Source organism: Natator depressus, chromosome 7 (assembly GCF_965152275.1).
Source record: "Natator depressus isolate rNatDep1 chromosome 7, rNatDep2.hap1, whole genome shotgun sequence".
Lineage (NCBI taxonomy): Eukaryota > Metazoa > Chordata > Testudines > Cheloniidae > Natator > Natator depressus.
Window position 1 is genome coordinate 4554365 of NC_134240.1, and position 17276 is coordinate 4571640.

Below are 17276 nucleotides of genomic sequence, written 5' to 3' on the forward strand. Positions count from 1 at the left end.
TAGGTGCTCTCTGTGAATTTAAAATACCTGCATGCTTTACAGCCAAATTCTGCCCACGGTTAACCCATGCAGTGTCACTGACTGAGCACGATGTTGTGGGTTACAAAGGCCCAGATCCTCAAAGGTGGTTAGGCTTTGAACTTCCATTGAGCCTTAGCAGGTTTGAGGATCTGGACCTAGGTCTTTAACCCTTTCTGTGGTTGTGCTGGTGCAAAGCACCCACAGCCTCTTGTACAAGCTACACAAATACCAATTTCTGCTGATATACGAAGATATCATAACTTAAGTCATTAGTTCTTCAGCCCAGAGATGGATTGATCTATCAAACCTAGGATTTTCTTTTCACTGTGTTCCTTTCCTAGGTAGACCTCCAATGTTACAATAATGTGGACATTGTTATATATATACATACCTGTATTCACTAGGAGCACATCACTTTTTGGGTTTCTCATTAATCCAATCTATTCTACTCTAGCCATCTACATACACACACACAAAGATGGTGAGACAGCTTCCTGTATGAAAACTTGCTTCCTTTACTATTATCTCATTCTGCTCCTGTTCGTCTCCTCCTCCTGTTCCATCTCATAACCAGCTTGTGAGCTCTTTGGGGCAGGCTCTGTCTTTTTGCTACATCTTTTTACAGTGCCAAGTGCACTGAGACCCTCATCACCAATTGGGCTGTTGGCAAAATTATATATTATAATCGTAATCTTCTTTAAAAGGTGAAATCCAAGGAGATTTTAGAAATACCTGCCACTCTTTCAGTATCTTCATTCAGTGATTGGGAATAGGGCCAATCAATTACTTTTGTATCACTCAAAGTGGCATCTGCCATTTTAATGAATGCTTTCCAGCAAGGGTACTATCAGAGAACAGTAGCTACCCTTAGTACACTTTCTATTATTGACTAAGGCACCAATCTTGCAAACACTTATGCATGTGCTTAATTTTACACACTGAGTAATCCCACTGGAGTCAGCCATTCACAGTTCATAAAGTGTGTGAAGTTTTCACAAGCTCAGGGCCTAAAAGAGTCAAGCCACAGCTCTGAAATTTGGGATTAATAAAGAAAGTGGTAGGTGCTCCAGCCTCCCCAAAAGGAAACCGATTTTCCTGAAATGTCTTTGCTGCATTTCATCTCAGGGTAGAGTGTTCCCGGGAAGTCAAATTCAGAGCTGAACAGAAGTTTTAAAGGCACAGTGTTCTGAAAATTTGCCTGAAGTTCACTTTTGGAAAATGTTCTAATTTTCTTTGGCTCCCAATATTTCCAAAGTAGCTTGACCTAGAAACTACAGATTTGTTTTGTTCGCCTTGCTGAGGAGAAGTGGCTTTTAGTAGCTTCCGTTAGTGGCAAAATTACAAAGCTTTATGCTAATAATGAAAACATTAAAATAGCTTGTGATGTTCCACACTAAGGCAAGCAGCAAATGGGTTAACTATGAGCTCATTAAAGCAGGGATGTAAGGGGCCAGTAGAATGCTGTGGGAGGGGCTTGGTAGGGGAAAAGAACATGGTTGTCTAATCCAAGGGATCAGGAAGAGCTGGGGAAATGATCCTGCTTGCACTAGACCCGGTATGTCGATTCCTCCCTCCACCCTGCTTCATAGGCTAAAGAAAGTGGTTTGCTGGGCAGGGGCTTGACCCAGGCTGAAGAAAGCCCCAGCTCTGTTTCTCTGTGCATGAAGACAGAGTGGAGAAATGCTCTGCCCACAGGGCATCCGTGTATAGTTTTCAGGCTGCAGTGTTTTGTCTCTCTTTGCTACTTGTGAGTACAGCCTGGGCGATGCTTGTCCAGAGCTGGTTTCCTGTGTGTGCAGGGTAAGGGTTGCAATTACTTTGAAATGGTTTCAGCTCTGAATCGACCCACTCCTGACACCAGGCGTAGCTTATGCACAGGGAAGACAGGATGAAATGGGGAGGAGGTGCTGACGGGGAAGCATGTAGACTGGTGGTAGGGGGGAAAGGGGCCTGGTGCTGTGCTATTTGGAACAGAGCATTGTGGGGAACACAGGAAGAGGGTGTGCGGAGGGGTAGGAAAAGGGGCTGAAGGGGGGGTAGGGGACTAGGATGTGTAGGGATTCCTAGAATTGGGAGACGGGGAACATGGAAGGGTATAGTGGATTGAGAGAAGCATTGAGGTGTGTGAAGGGAAGCTGGGGGCATGGGAGGGAGAGATCGGGAAAGGCAAAGATCCTGATCGATGGGAAATTTTTAAGCATTTAAAGTTCTCTAGCTATAAATCCTGAAGCAATCGGTTTTCCCTCTTTTCCCCCTCCCCTTCAATAGTCCAGCAGAAAAGGAGAAGGGGGCCACTTTGGTGGGCCTCAGAAGATTGGCAGAGTAGGCTGCTTCTCCTCTGGATCTTATACACCAGCCTGACTTAAATGTCTAGTGCGTGTTCAAAAAGCCCTGGGGAAATCAGAGATACAGAATGCTGTTAAAACGACTTACGCATGGCCATGTTTCAGTGGCAATCAGGGTGCTTTGGTGGCATCACCCTCTCCCCTGCTCTCTGCCTCTGGCACACAACCATTTGGTGTTTTGAGGGCTGAAATGCTTTGGTCTGTCTAAAGTCCCTGGGCTCAGTATAGGGGCTTCTGGATTAAATTCAATGGCCTGCGATAGACAGATCGGACTAGATGATCTAATGGCCCCTTCTGGCCTTAATCTCTATGGAACTATGCCACCCACTGTTAGGTTCTTTACCAAAACAGAATCCACAACACACCAGCTGTTAGAACGTCTGGAACTGAATGGTTAAAGGTCCCCACTGCCATAGAAACCTCCATCAGTCAAAAAGAAAAGGAGGACTTGTGGCACCTTAGAGACTAACCAATTTATTTGAGCATAAGCTTTCGTGAGCTACAGCTCACTTCATCGAATGCATACTGTGAAAAATACAGAAGATGTTTGTTTTTATACACACAAATCATGAAAAAATGGGTGTTAATCACTACAAAAGGTTTTCTCTCCCCCCACCCCACTCTCCTGCTGGTAATAGCTTATGTAAAGTGATCACTCTCCTTACAATGTGTATGATAATCAAGGTGGGCCATTTCCAGCACAAATCCAGGGTTTAAGAAGAATGTCTGGGGGGGGGGGGGACGGTTAGGAAAATAAGGGGAAATAGGTTACCTTGCATAATGACTTAGCCACTCCCAGTCTCTATTCAAGCCTAAGTTAATTGTATCCAATTTGCAAATGAATTCCAATTCAGCAGTCTCTCGTTGGAGCCTGGATTTGAAGTTTTTCTGTTGTAATATCGCAACTTTCATGTCTGTAATCGTGTGACCAGAGAGATTGAAGTGTTCTCCAACTGGTTTATGAATGTTATAATTCTTGACATCTGATTTGTGTCCATTTATTCTTTTACGTAGAGACTGTCCAGTTTGACCAATGTACATGGCAGAGAGGCATTGCTGGCACATGATGGCATATATCACATTGGTGGATGTGCAGGTGAACGAGCCTCTGATAGTGTGGCTGATGTGATTAGGCCCTGTGATGGTGTCCCCTGAATAGATATGTGGGCACAGTTGGCAACGGGCTTTGTTGCAAGGCTAGGTTCCTGGGTTAGTGGTTCTGTTGTGTGGTATGTGGTTGCTGGTGAGTATTTGCTTCAGGTTGGGGGGCTGTCTGTAGGCAAGGACTGGCCTGTCTCCCAAGATCTGTGAGAGTGATGGGTCGTCCTTCAGGATAGGTTGTAGATCCTTGATAATGCGTTGGAGAGGTTTTAGTTGGGGACTGAAGGAGACGGCTAGTGGCGTTCTGTTATTTTCTTTGTTAGGCCTGTCCAGTAGTAGGTGACTTCTGGGAACTCTTCTGGCTCTATCAATCTGTATACACACAGACCATGAAAAAATGGGTGTTTATCACTACAAAAGGTTTTCTCTCCCCCCACCCCACTCTCCTGCTGGTAATAGCTTATCTAAAGTGATCACTCTCCTTACAATGCATATGATAATCAAGGTGGGCCATTTCCAGCACAAATCCAGAGTTTAACAAGAACGTATGAGGAATGGGGGGGGGGGAAGGAATAAACAAGGGGAAATAGGTTTATTCCTTCCTCCCCTCCCCCACTGTTCCTCAGATGTTCTTGTTAAACCCTGGATTTGTGCTGGAAATGGCCCACCTTGATTATCATACACATTGTAAGGAGAGTGATCACTTTAGATAAGCTATTACCAGCAGGAGAGTGGGGTGGGAGGAGGTATTGTTTCATGGTCTCTGTGTATATGATGTCTTCTGCAGTTTCCACAGTATGCATCCGATGAAGTGAGCTGTAGCTCACGAAAGCTTATGCTCAAATAAATTGGTTAGTCTCTAAGGTGCCACAAGTCCTCCTTTTCTTATTGTAAGGAGAGTGATCACTTTAGATAAGCTATTACCAACAGGAGAGTGGGTTTGGGTGGGGCGGTGGGGAGAAAACCTGGATTTGTGCTGGTAATGGCCCACCTTATCATATGATTATCATACACATTGTAAGGAGAGTGATCACTTTACATAAACTATTGCCAGCAGGAGAGTGGGGTGGGGGGAGAGAAAACCTTTTGTAGTGATAAACACCCATTTTTTCATGGTCTATGTATATAAAAACATCTTCTGAATTTTCCACAGTATGCATCCGATGAAGTGAGCTGTAGCTCACGAAAGCTTATGCTCAAATAGATTGGTTAGTCTCTAAGGTGCCACAAGTCCTCCTTTTCTTTTTATGAAAACCAGTGAACCTGTCCCTAGTTTGCCATTGCAGGATTCTTGCCAAAGGGGAAGTGGCCCAGGGAAACTGAGCAGACAAGAGGGGAAGGAAGAAGGGCAGAGAGAGGCTGCCGCTAGAGGGTCCCTGGGTCGGTTCTTCCTAACTCTCATCAGTTCACAGATCAGTTTTATGCCCTGAAGCCTCTGATATTTTTGTATTTGTGGGAAGTAGGTTTGCATCCTCTACATGCCAAACTGGTGGCGCTCTGAAGTTACTCTGTGTTTAGGACATCAGCTGGGCCAGGATTTCACCCCATAATTCACGCACAGCTGAAGTAGTCAGAGGGCAGCTTATATGATTCTTACTTTCACCACATTAGAAATAATCGTCAGTTTACTACAGACACCTGTCTGGAACTCTGGTGTTTCTGTCTCATTATAAGACACCCAGGAAAAAAACAGTGATATTTCCTAAACCAAAATGCTTCGTGGAAAATTATACAAGGGCTCCTTTAAGACATTGTCTACACACACAGATTTAACTAGTTAAACTGCTGCAAACCCTTAATGTGTCTGTGGACAAATTGGTTTTAAAGGGGCTTATGAATTGAGCCTCCTATTGACTTAAGCTAACTGGATAGGCCGTTTCTAAACCAAAGTCAATACTGACTTAGGCCAAAATCAATATAAACCAGTTCTAAACTGATTTAAGGGTGCCCACGCTGGACTTGTCTAGACTAGGAAAAAAGCTTATTTATTTTTAATTGTTACCTTGAGCTATCTTAACTTAATTGAAAACCTCACTCTACACTGGTGTAGACACAGGTCAGCCCAATTTTAGCAGGCTGAATGAGACCCTATGATCCTACTAGTTCAGGTAAACTTGTGCAGATTTGACCATGTCTTCATTAGGGAAACAAGGTGTTTTATTAAAGGGTGAGTTAATGTGTCAAAATCCTAGGGAAACAAGGCAGTCCTAGGTGTTAGCTGGTCCAAGTTAACTCTGGGATTTCTCTATACCAATTAATAAGTGTTAAAACTGCAACTACCTTGAATTGAAAGTAGGATTTTAACACATCTGCTAATGTGTTTAAAACACACTTTTTTCCTTGTCTTGACGTGCTCTAAGAGAGGAGGGACTGTGACACAGCTAGGCTTCCCTGCAAGCTCCTGTGCTCTGGAGCTACTGCGTTGAGGCTGGCAGCAGGAGCTCCTGCCACGAGGAAGCGCTTCCTGGGACCTGCTGCAAGGGGGGGATTGGCCTGGTGGCTGTGGCTGGGTCTCGCTTCTTATAACGGTTCAGAAATAAGTGATGCGTCCAGCTGGCATCACCTGTCCTCCAAGCACTGGCAGGAGGCAGGAAAGCGGACCAGAGATCTCCATCCCTAGGCCAGCTGGGAAGGCTCGCTATTGACTGACCTGGTGGAGCTTAGCTAAGGGCCGTAATGTCCAGCCGGGGCCTGGAGGGGAGAGGACATGCCAATACATTTTCCATCCCAATGGGGCAGCTGAGTTCTCCACTCCAGCCCCAGTGGGGGCCTTGCTTTTCTTCCCCACCAGCTTTAAGCAGCCCTGTTTCAGATTGGCCTTTTTATGTTTGATATAAAGAATAGTTGTTGGCCAATTCCATCTTTTCATCACTGCTCTCCAGGCCTGAATCCAAGCGGCTTGTCAGATGCTCATTAACTCCCCCTTTGGCTCTTTCCAGTGTGTCTCCTAAGCGCATTGTGCCAAGAACTAGCGCTTCTTTCTCTTTACAGGGCTCCCTTTCTCTGCTCCATCAGGGAGACAAATTACTTTCCAAAAGGGATCGCCAGGGATGGTTTAATGAGAATTTCTTTGGGGCTGGCCGTGGAAATCAATGTAGTTAACATTCGGTGGACTTAATTGGACTTTTCTCTTCTGCCTCCTTCAAAAAAACTCTGGAGCTATCCTGTTAATCTCTCATTTGTAATCAATTGTGTTGACTAAACAAAAGTCTAGGTCGTCCTTTCTTCCTGTCCCAGACAATCCTTTGTTGCCTCCCAATGCCTCATTCTTGAGTGCTGCTGGTCGTGTAGATGGGCTCGGTTGTTGACAGTTCATTATTGCGCTTTTGTCCATTTAATCTCCCTCGCTGTGTTTTGCATGTGCACGCCTTAATGAGCTCCGCTGGCAATTAACATGTTTCTCGCAGCAAGCCGGTTGCTCAGACATTTGGAGAGCGGAGTGCAGGGAAAAGGGCAACGCATCTGCCTTTGGGTTGGTCGCTTCCCAGTGCATCTCTCCAGCCCGCTGGCCTCCCCCTGCTGCTCCACACACCTGCCCCCCCTTCTCATCTTCTGGGGGGGGGCAGGTGTTAGGCTGGAATTAGCACGTGGGGGATAGCACCCCCTCTCCTCAGCAGCCAGGCAAATGGAGCACACGGGGGGGGGGGGATGCTGGCTACTTTAGTGTCACTTTACATAGAAGTACCTCTAACCCCCCTCCCCAAAAAAATAAAGGACCGGGCCTGCTCAAGCTGTTGTGTTCATGGCTGAGTGTTTGTATTATTATTATGATTTGAGGCTTGCTGGCAAGAGTGCTGAAGTGTGAGCAGTCATGGACAGCAGCAACATCTTGCGGGGGGGGGGGAGATAATTGGAGTCTCGTGTGTGTGTGTGTGAACATACCCCGCCCCCCGGTCTAGCGGGCGGCCGTAGTGGGGGCGGTATGCCCCGGTCAATGTCAGACTTGCCTTCCGGCCAGCCCCGGCCCTTGGCGAAGATCAGGCTCCGCACCCAGCTGGTCCCGAGCCCCAAGAGGCGTGTGAAGAACTGGCTCTTTAGCGGGGAGCAAGCGGGCGCTGCTGATGCCGCTAATAGAGATAATTCCCCCCTCCCCCCGCAGTCCCTTTAAACTCCTCCTAAATCGATCAGGACTCGACCTTGCTCCCCGCAGCCGGCGGGCCTGGGGCCGCTCACTTCAATGGGAATCCGGATCTCGCCCCTTAACATTCCTTCTGAGGGAATGAAAGTCACTCCGAAGCGGCCTGTTTACACGCGCGGCTCTCCCACTGCTGCTCGGCGGGGCCAGGCCGGGCCGGAGGCTGAGAGCTCGCGTGGCCGGGCAGGGGCCGCCAGCTGCAGGCGCCGCGGTTCCACCCCGCTGTGCGACGTCCCCTCCCCAGGGGTGACCGGGACAGCGGCGGGCGTTAAAAGCAGGCAGCAGCCTTTCAAATCGTGGCGTGTGATGCAAGAGAGAACCACGAGAGTATGCATCCGATGGTGCAGGCAGGTAGCTGCTCTGATACCTGTTGATTCACACACACACCCCCAGGCCAGGGGACCAGGCTGGCTGATTGAGCCGGGAGACGCATCACAGGAAGGAAGTAGGGGCAATGCAGGGCACTGGCAAAGCAGCCCCCTGCCCCATTCTTCTTGGACCTCGTGGGCAAGCAGGCTGCGTTCCTACGCCGCCAGTCCCCTAGGAGCCAGGCGCTTCCCATCCCCGGGGCTGGAGGCGATACTGCAGAAAGGAGCAATTACGATGCTCATTTTGGCTTTAGGGGCCTCGCAAATTACTAGTGCGGACGCGTATTCTTGTGTCACCACCACCTGGTTTTGACCCACCCGCCCCCAGGCCCTGCAGCCCGCTCGGCCTCGCCTCTCTGGGGGGCAAAGGCAGCCGGCTGCCCCTCTTGTCCGCTCCTGCAGAGGACAGGGCCTGGTTTCTGTTCTGCAAAATGAGTCACCCATTTAAGACAAAAAGAAAAGGAGGACTTGTGGCACCTTAGAGACTAACCAATTTATAAGCTTTCCTGAGCTACAGCTCACTTCATCGGATGCGTACTGTGGAAAATACATAAGACGTTTTTATACACACAAACCATGAAAAAAATGGGTGTTTATCACTACAAAAGGTTTTCTCTCCCCCCACCCCACTCTCCTGCTGGTAATAGCTTATGTAAAGTGATCACTCTCCTTCCAATGTGTATGATAATCAAGGTGGGCCATTTCCAGCACAAATCCAGGTTTTCTCCCCCCGGCCCAAACCCATTCTCCTGTTGGTAATAGCTTATCTAAAGTGATCACTCTCCTTACAATGGCTGGAAATGGCCCACCTTGATTATCATACACATTGTAAAGAGAGTGACATTGTAAGGAGAGTGATCACTTTAGATAAGCTATTACCAACAGGAGAGTGGGTTTGTGCTGGAAATGGCCCACCTTGATTATCATACACATTGGAAGGAGAGTGATCACTTTAGATAAGTTTCAGAGTAACAGCCGTGTTAGTCTGTATTCGCAAAAAGAAAAGGAGGACTTGTGGCACCTTAGAGACTAACCAATTTATTTGAGCATGAGCTTTCGTGAGTGAGCTGTAGCTCAGGAAAGCTTATACTCAAATAAATTGGTTAGTCTCTAAGGTGCCACAAGTCTTTTTCTTTTTGCGAATACAGACTAACAGGGTGGCTACTCTGAAACCATTTAAGACAGTCTCCAAGCCCTTCCGAGTGGTGCTCGGGCTGGAACGTCAGACCCAGCGTCTTGAACTCTAGATCCAGCGTCTAGAGAGCGGGGCCCATCCTGCTCCCCTTGAACCGCCGGCAAAACCTCCCCTGGGAGCAGGATCGGCCCTTAGAGTCAGATCCCGCTGGCGAGGGAGAGGGACACCAGCCGGAGCGGGGCAGTGGAAAAGACCCCAGCTGGGAATCCGCTGTCCCAGAGGTGAGCAATGCACCCCGGTGCTGCCCTGAAGCCCTCCGCCTGGCACAGGTGTGTCCTGTCCCCCCCCCCCCCGGCTGACTTGGAAGGGGGAGAACTTTTGCTGACGTTCAATCAAACACCGCTCCCAGCACGTGTCTCCAGTGGCTCTGAGTCCGGGCGGCCCAACGCTTCACCAGAGCCTCGGGCTCAAGCGAATGGCCCTAAAGGCCCTAAAATGTTCCCCGCGGTGGGGTCAAGGGACCCGCTCGCAGGCTCAGCACCTCCTCTAGGGAGCAGGAATCCCTGCAGCGGGGTGTGTGTGTGTGTGTGTTAAGATTTAGAGACATTTTTCTGAGCGGGATTTTGTAACTGAAAATTAATATGAATCCTGCAGAGTGACCTGAGAAGGCAGCACCGGCGAAATCCCCTGGCCTGGCCCCCTGCATAGCCCCCGTTGGAAGATGCTTGTGACCTTAAACTCGGTGAACTTTGTCGCGTTCCCACAATAAAAACAACAATGACAAGCCCCCTTGGAAATCTGATCACGCGCCCCCCCGGGCCCCTCTGGAGCAAGCGGGGCGGTATGCAGGGGGCTCCTCGCCTGCCCGCATTTAGCCACTCAATTAAGGCGGGGGGGGGGGGGAGTGAACCTCCGCTAAAGCGGTCCCCAGCCATTTGGTGCCCTGCTGGCTCGCGTGTTCATTGGCGAGCTTGGATTGAGCGGCACGCACAGGCCCGGCCGGCTGAGTTTCCCTTCCCCGCTAGAATAATATTGTTCCTCCCGACGTGGGCAGAATAGACACTTGCATATTAAGAGTCTGGGAGGAGGGAAGGGGGAGAGGGGAAGGGAACAGTTAGTGTAATCCAAGGGCTTGATTATCCATATTCTGATCAAAAAGGGGTTGCTGGGCCCTGCTGGGAGTGATTAGATTAATGTAATGCGGTTTGAAGGGTCTGTGTTTTCTCTCTTAATTTGGGTCATTACTCAGAAAGCAAGCGTGAGATCAGTTCATCAGCATTCAGGGCAAAGATAGCCATTCAGGAAATGGGCTTAAATGCGCCTTAATGGAGGGACCAAAAGGTGACATTCTGGAAAGCCACGATTGTCTTCCATCTTCAGGCCGAAATCCTCCTGCCAGTCGTACTGAGAACCCGCGGCGTTAGCGCCCCGGCGTGCGGATAAACGCCCCTGAGCGCGGGGAAGGGGGAGATTTCGGCAGGCGCTTCGGCCGCGGTGTGTCCGCTTTGCGGCTGTGTTTAATTTCGCTACGTGCCTTCATGTATTTTTAACTTTCTTCCCCGGCCTGTCTCGGCTTCCCAACCCCCCCTCCCCAACAAAAACAAACCCGACCCCTTTAAAAAAACAGGGGGAAGGGGACCGAGCCGTTTCCCACGCAATATTGGGTGGAAAGTCGTTACACGGGCCGGAGCGGCCGGTCGCACTTCCAGGGGCTGCGGCGGCCGGTTCGCACCGCGGCGTCCCTGGGCGAGGGGATGGCAAAGCTTAGCTTTCCGACACAGTCCTGTCCCTGCGGGTACGCGCCCCCCTCTCTGAAGAGGGGAATGGGGGGGACTAGCCCGGGGAAGAAGCAATTAAGTAAACAGGTGATTTCCTCCCATCTCGAGCCACTGAGCGCGGTGAGATCAGGTTCGGGCCCTTTCTCGGCTGGTTTACTATTTCTTGCAGCTCTTAAAGGCTCCTTCGCATCTCGCGTTTTATTTCTCACTCCGGCTTCTGCTACTAGCAAACCGTGGTCATCTCCCCCTCCCCGCCGCCCCTTGCCTAAAGTGCCAGAATCGAACCAAAACGCGAGCCGCGCAGCCATTTCCACAGCAGAACGAAATCCGAGTTGACACTGAATCCACTCCGCACCGCTCGGGTGGGTTCCCTTCCTGGAATTTTTTTTTTTTAAACGATTCAGGTATCTGTAGAAGCTTTTGTAAAAGGCGAAAAAAGACTCCGAATTGACTTTTTATTATCCCATATATATATATGTATGTATGTATGTATGTATATTCCTTATTCGATTGTACATTAGAATTTAATTTTACAGACATATATAAAGACCGCTCTGCCGGCACATATTGTACAGGTGGGCCCTTGGGAGAAGTTAGGTGAAAACAAACCCCTCTTCCCCCTTCCACTCAAGACAACCAAATCCCAGGAGCCGAGTGGCAAAGGAGTTTTAAATAAGTTTCCTCTTATATACAAATGCGACTCGGAATCCAGGGGGCTAGGCGCCTGCCAGGCTGGTTTTTAAAGCAAGCGGCGGGTTGGGAGAGAGAGCTCGGGCTCTGGGAACCAGGCTGAAATCTCTGCGGGCCTGGGGCAGGCCGGTTGAGTCCCCTAGCGCGGGGCGAAAGGAGCTTTTAGCTTTGCAAACTCCTGGGCAGCTCTTTCGCCGGGGTCGCGCTGTCGTGGAGCTTGCGGACGTGCTTCTTTAAATCAAAGTTTCTGCAGAAGCCTTTGCCGCAGGTGCCGCAGGTGAAGGGTTTCTTGTCGTTGTGGGTGTGCATGTGGAAAGTCAAGTTGTAGACCTGGTGAAAGGCTTTGTTGCAGATGGTGCATTTGTACTGCTTCTCCCCGCTGTGGGTCAGCTTGTGGTTCTTGTAATTCCCTGCGAGCGGGAGAAGGGGGGAAAGGGGGAAAGGGGGAAACGCGGTTACTCGCGGGGCTCCCAAGGGCTGGGGCTCCACCGCTCCGCCCCGCCGCGAGACTTCATTAGGCGGCGTCCTGCACGGGGGAGTCAAGGAGGTGTCAAACTCCCTTTGCATCAAAGCCGAGCAGCCTACAACTGACACGGTACAGAGTTAGAGGCCGGGTCAGTGTCCTGACCCAGGGCAAACGGAGGAACCTGGATAAGGGCCCCCGAAATGGCACCTCATTTAACAAAAAAAAAAAGAAAGAAAGAAAAAGAAAAAAAAACGCATTTAGTGAAGACCGTCAGGAATTCGCCGGGCCGCGGCCCGCCTCGCAGGGAAAATCCCTGGAAGAGAAAGGCTCTTCCGAAACTTGTCTGCACCGGGGATGGTTCCTTCTGTTCCTCTCGCGGGTGGAGCGTGAGACCCAAACGCAGAGCGAACAGATGAAATACGTGGGTAAACTGCCCGGCTTGGTGGCTGCCTTCCGGGGCAACCTCGAGCTCCGCTTTAAGCCTCGATTGGCCACGCGGGACACTGCTGGGGTCCCCCTTTCCATAACCCCTTTGCCCCCCCCAGCGGAGCGCCTCCATGTCTCGCTATATACGACTGAGCCCGCCCCGAACGTTGTGGGCAGCTGGGCGTTATTCTGCTGGGTCCAGCGGGGAGACTTCGTTTCCCCAAATCATTTCTTCCTGCTTAGATCGAGCGGACAAGGATTTGAAGCGGTACACAGGTTAGGAAAACGAGCCTCTCCGTTCTCCCGCATTGCTTTGCCTGGCTGGAACCTCGGGCTTTAAATTAAAAACAAAAAAACCCGAGGCGATGGATGTTTTTAAAATACCTTTTTGGTGAAACCCCTTTCCACAAAATTCACACACGAAAGGTTTGTAGCCGGCGTGGATCCTAATGTGCGTGTTTAGCGTGGAGCTCCTGTTGAAAGCTTTGCCGCATTGGTTACATTTGTGAGGTTTTTCCTGGGGAAAGACAAGGAGAAGAAATACATGCAGAAACGTGTGGAAATCTTGCCCTCCTTCCCGTTCAGAGTCCCAGCCCTGCGAGGCCCCTGGCTGGGCCAGGGGGACCCTCGCTCGGTTACCACGTCTGTAAAATAATAAAAACATAAAACAACAACAACTTGATTTTGTTGGAAAACGAAAGGCAAGCTCGGCACGTACCTGCGTGTGGATAATTTTGTGTCTGCACAGGGTGCTGGCCTGCCGGAAGCCCTTGCCACAAACTTTGCAGACGAACGGCCGGGCCCCCGTGTGGACCGGCATGTGGCGAGTTAAATTGTAGTGGGCATTGAAGACCTAGGAGGAAACACAAGGGAAGCGTTTCAGGCGAGGGGCGCGGGGGCCCTGTCTCCTCTCCGGCCCCCCACGGATGCGCCTGGGCTGTTCCCCGGAAGGTGCAACTCCAGGGCCCAGCTTTGCCCTAAAAAACAACCAGGAGGGCGGCCTGGTGAACCCCAGAGCTGGGCCGCCCCGGGACAGGGCCCCCCTTACCTTGCCACACACTTCGCAGGTGAAATTCTTGGGCTTGCCGTCTGCGGAGCTGCTGACTTTGCTGTGGCTTTTCACCCCGTTCCTCTCCCCGGCCAGGGCCGTGTTCTCCTTCATCACCTGGTCCAGCTGGCCGGGGAGCCGCTCCTTGTGGGGGTACTGGGCGCTGGGGAACTTCTCCGGCGCCAGCCCGGCCAGCTTGGCGTTCTCCAGCAGGAAGAGTTTGTGGTGCGCCGAGAGGCCGGCCGCGGGCTGGGCGCCCAGCAGGCTGGCCGGGAGGAGCGAGCCGGGGAGCAGCTCGGAGGGGTGGTACGCGGAGTCCAGGTAGTTGAAGCAGTACACGGAGCCATGGGCGGGCATCCCCGCCGCCTGGCTGATGGCCTGGGGCTTGATGACTCGGCTGGCCGGCAGCAGCGAGTGCCCGAGGCCGAGCTCCGCCTTGCAGCACGCCCCGCAGTTGGCTTTGCACAGCCCGGCCGGGCCCCGCAGGGCGCTGCCCTTCCAGAGCTCGGAGTAGCTGAGCAGCGCCTTGGAGTGCACCTCGTAGGCCAGCGGCTGGACGGGGAGCACGCACGGGAGCGGCGGGCAGAGGCTGAGGCTCTTCTTGCCCGGCTCGGGCTCCAGCCCGCCTGGCCTGGGCTCGAAGGCCGGCTTGGGCTCGGCGCCCTTGGCCATGATCCTTTCGATGGAGAAGGCCAGCGTCTTGGAGGGGTTGGAGGCGCCGCTCCTGCCTTCGTGGCGCGGGCAGGCGGAGGGCATGACCGTCTCCACGGCCGCCGAGCTCGCCATGGCGGGCAGGAGGCGAGCAGCGAGCCCGGCTGGGCGCTCCCGGTCTCAGCTCTGCATTCCAGAAAAGCCAGGAGACAAATCAACTTAATAAGCACCTTGGTCCCCCTCTCCTCCCCCCCCCCCCGCCTTTTCAAATGACCCTACCCGAGAACAATGGCCCCGGGGCGGGGGGACACCCGCTTAATGCTCATTAACCAGAACACACCAGAGCAACCTCCAAACCAGAGCCCCACCACCCACCCCACCGGTCCCCTGAGCCCCAGCTCGCCGGGCGCTGCTCGAGCAGGGCCCGGGAGGGTCCAGCCCGCGCGGGGATGAATTACTTACCTTTGCCCAGCACCGACGAGACGCGTCCCAGCAGCGCAGAGTGGCCACACGGTCACATTTTGATAGCCAACATCTTCCCGAGCGTCAGCTCGCTGGCTCTGACATTGAAAGCTGACATCACACGAAGTCACTTCAAGCAGAATGACATGGGGAGGCCACGGTGCAGCCTCCCCGAGCCCCAGCGCCGGGCTGGGGTGCAGCGGGCCGCCTCCTTCCCTCCTGCCAGTTTAAGGCACAGAATTTATCCGCCAGCCTTTAAGGCGAAGGGAGGGGTGGAGGGGAAGCAAAAGCAACTTGCAAAGCAGAGGAATCGTTTTGCATGTGGCAAATTAGAAGGCAAGTGCGATTCACAAGTCGGGTGGAAAGAAGCGCAGTAGCGAGTGCTCGGGTTAGAAAAGCCACTGGGAGGGAGCGGCAGGACTTTAAAAAAAAAAAAAAAAGGAGGAGGGTTGTTTAAAAAACGCACACACACACACCCCACAAGCATGCTCGAGTTATTCTGGCAACCCATCTGCGCTCCGCTCCATTGCAGATCATTAATAAATTGTCACTTCTCTGCGAGCCTCCCCGGCATGTCGAAATTAATAGCCAGCCCATTAATTAGGGCGGTGTATTAATGTTAATTAAACTAAGTTTAATTCTCCTCCCCGTGTAACGCGGCGATTAACCTTACATACACTGGTCCGGCGTGGCCCGCGCATCAGACCGGGCTGGGGCTTTTGCGTCTGAAACGGGGCATCGCCCGCCTGAGAAGGGGTTTTGCAAATTTCCTGCTCTGAGCGGTGCCCCACTGGGATGAAGGACCCTCTGCCTTGGGGCTGGTGACTCGCCCCCTTTTCATCAGCTGAATTTCGTTTAGAAGCCACACCACCTCATTGCAGCGGCGGGGCGTCTCTGCTTTGGTTTTGCTTCGCTTTTAACGGCAACGATTTGATCGCGAGGGGGGCTTTGCAGACCTCAGCTGTAGGGACTTTGCTGCTTGGCTAACTGAGGGCCCAATTGCCACCTGTTTATGGGGGCCTGGCTGCCAGGGCAGAGCCTCCCCTGCCCTGATTAAGCGCTCGCCCCCTCTTCGGGGCTATTCAGCAGAACCAATTTTCCTCCGCCGCTTCAGAGCAGCTCAGTTCTCTTTCACTCGGCGCCACTATAGCGCGGCGTGGAACCTGGTTTTGTATGTTTCTAAAATAAAGGGAAGGATTATCAGAGGGAGCTTGGGAAGGGGGAGAGATTTAGCCTGCCCAGAGGTAAAGCAAGCCATGAAAAGGCCCCTATATCCCCCCCTTCCCCCCGCCCAGCACGCCTAAGAAAGTTTAGAGGAATTCAGCGTTTTGTGTCCTGCTGACAAAGGCCCCCTTTTCCAGCGGGGCCGTTTGAATTCCGCTGTTTGCAGACAGCCTGTTTCACCTGCGAACCACAACAAGCCCGGGGAACAAGGGCCGCTCAAAGAGCGCTCTGGGGGCTGCAAGGCGGCCGAGGGGCGAGACGATCGCGCTGGAGGGCTCGTCCGAACGCCTGGGGCAGGCCAGCTCGCTCCTCGGCCGGCACTGAGCTCCGAGGGGCTGGAGGGGTCTCTCGGGGGAAGCAGCCCCTCTCCGCTCGGGGAAAAGGGCCCTGGGGGGGGTTAATTTTAGCCCAGCTTCCCTTTCTTGCTAGCCCGTCTCTGAGCGGTCAGGTTAGGGGAAGGGAGCGCGCAGAGCCAGGGGAAGGGGGCATTGGCCTGGCCTGAGCTGGATGCTCAGGAAAGTAGATTTAAAATAAAAAAAATCCCCGAGCCGGATTCCCTCCCGCCCGCAGTTATTTCTGAAAACAGCTGGGCAGCTAACCCCAGGCCAAGCCAGGCGAAAGGCAGTGCTGATTTTGTGCCAAGGCTGAGCCCTGGCACCGCTGGGCTTGGTGCATCCGTGGTGAACGTAAAAACTATTGTTCGAGTCCCGACTTCTCTTTCATTACACACTTAAGTCTTGGGTAAAGGGCAGCCGAAGCCAAGCTGCCTCCAGCTTGGCTCCTGTCGGAAGGGCATCCTCCCTGGAGCCCTACCCCATGGGGGCACATGGCCCTTTCTCACCCCACCTTCTCTCCTCCCGGCTTCATTCGCCATCTTCCCCTGCATCCCAATGGGCCGCTACCTACTGCGGAGCGGCCGGAGAGAAAACGTGGGTCAAAACAAGCCCTGGCTGACGCGCCGCTCTCCCCAAAGCGCGCCGGCTTTAGCCAAGTATTTAATTAGCCTCCGCAAACTTCTCCTCCTCGCCGGCAGATTCCAGGGAGGGGAGGGTTGGGAACTGTTTTACACCTTGCCACTCACACGTTAATTAATCGCCAGCTAACCCTGATTGCAGTTGATTCAAGCACAGCTCAACAGCTCACCCACACAATACACACTGAGCCGACTTTTATCCAGCTTACTCCGCGCTAACACATCGAGCAATTAACTCCGGTACCAACTAATAGTGCAAACAAATATTTTCTGTAAACGAGACGATTTCAGGCAAGAGAACGGGGGGGCTGGGGAACCGGTGCAAGAAACCGGAGGCACCATTTCCCTGGCACCAAACGGCCCAGTCTTTTGCTCGCTTTCTCTCCTTTTCCTGATTATTGTCTTTCCCTTCTTCACTGGCTTCATTTTTTAAGTTGTAGCCCCCTCCCCCCT

General features: G+C 52.2%; 1 protein-coding gene across 1 annotated transcript; it reads right to left on the reverse strand.

Annotated features, from left to right (window-relative positions):
* Positions 1-11305: 11305 nt before the first annotated feature.
* Positions 11306-15022, reverse strand: FEZF2 (FEZ family zinc finger 2). Its single transcript, XM_074959664.1, has 5 exons — positions 14627-15022; positions 13514-14350; positions 13184-13318; positions 12850-12982; positions 11306-11983 (listed from the first exon to the last, which is right to left on the reverse strand). Exons 2-5 carry the CDS (start codon positions 14297-14299, stop codon positions 11736-11738), a joined length of 1302 nt encoding a protein of 433 aa, XP_074815765.1. The 5' UTR covers positions 14300-14350; positions 14627-15022; the 3' UTR covers positions 11306-11735.
* Between the last annotated feature and the right edge of the window lie 2254 nt (positions 15023-17276).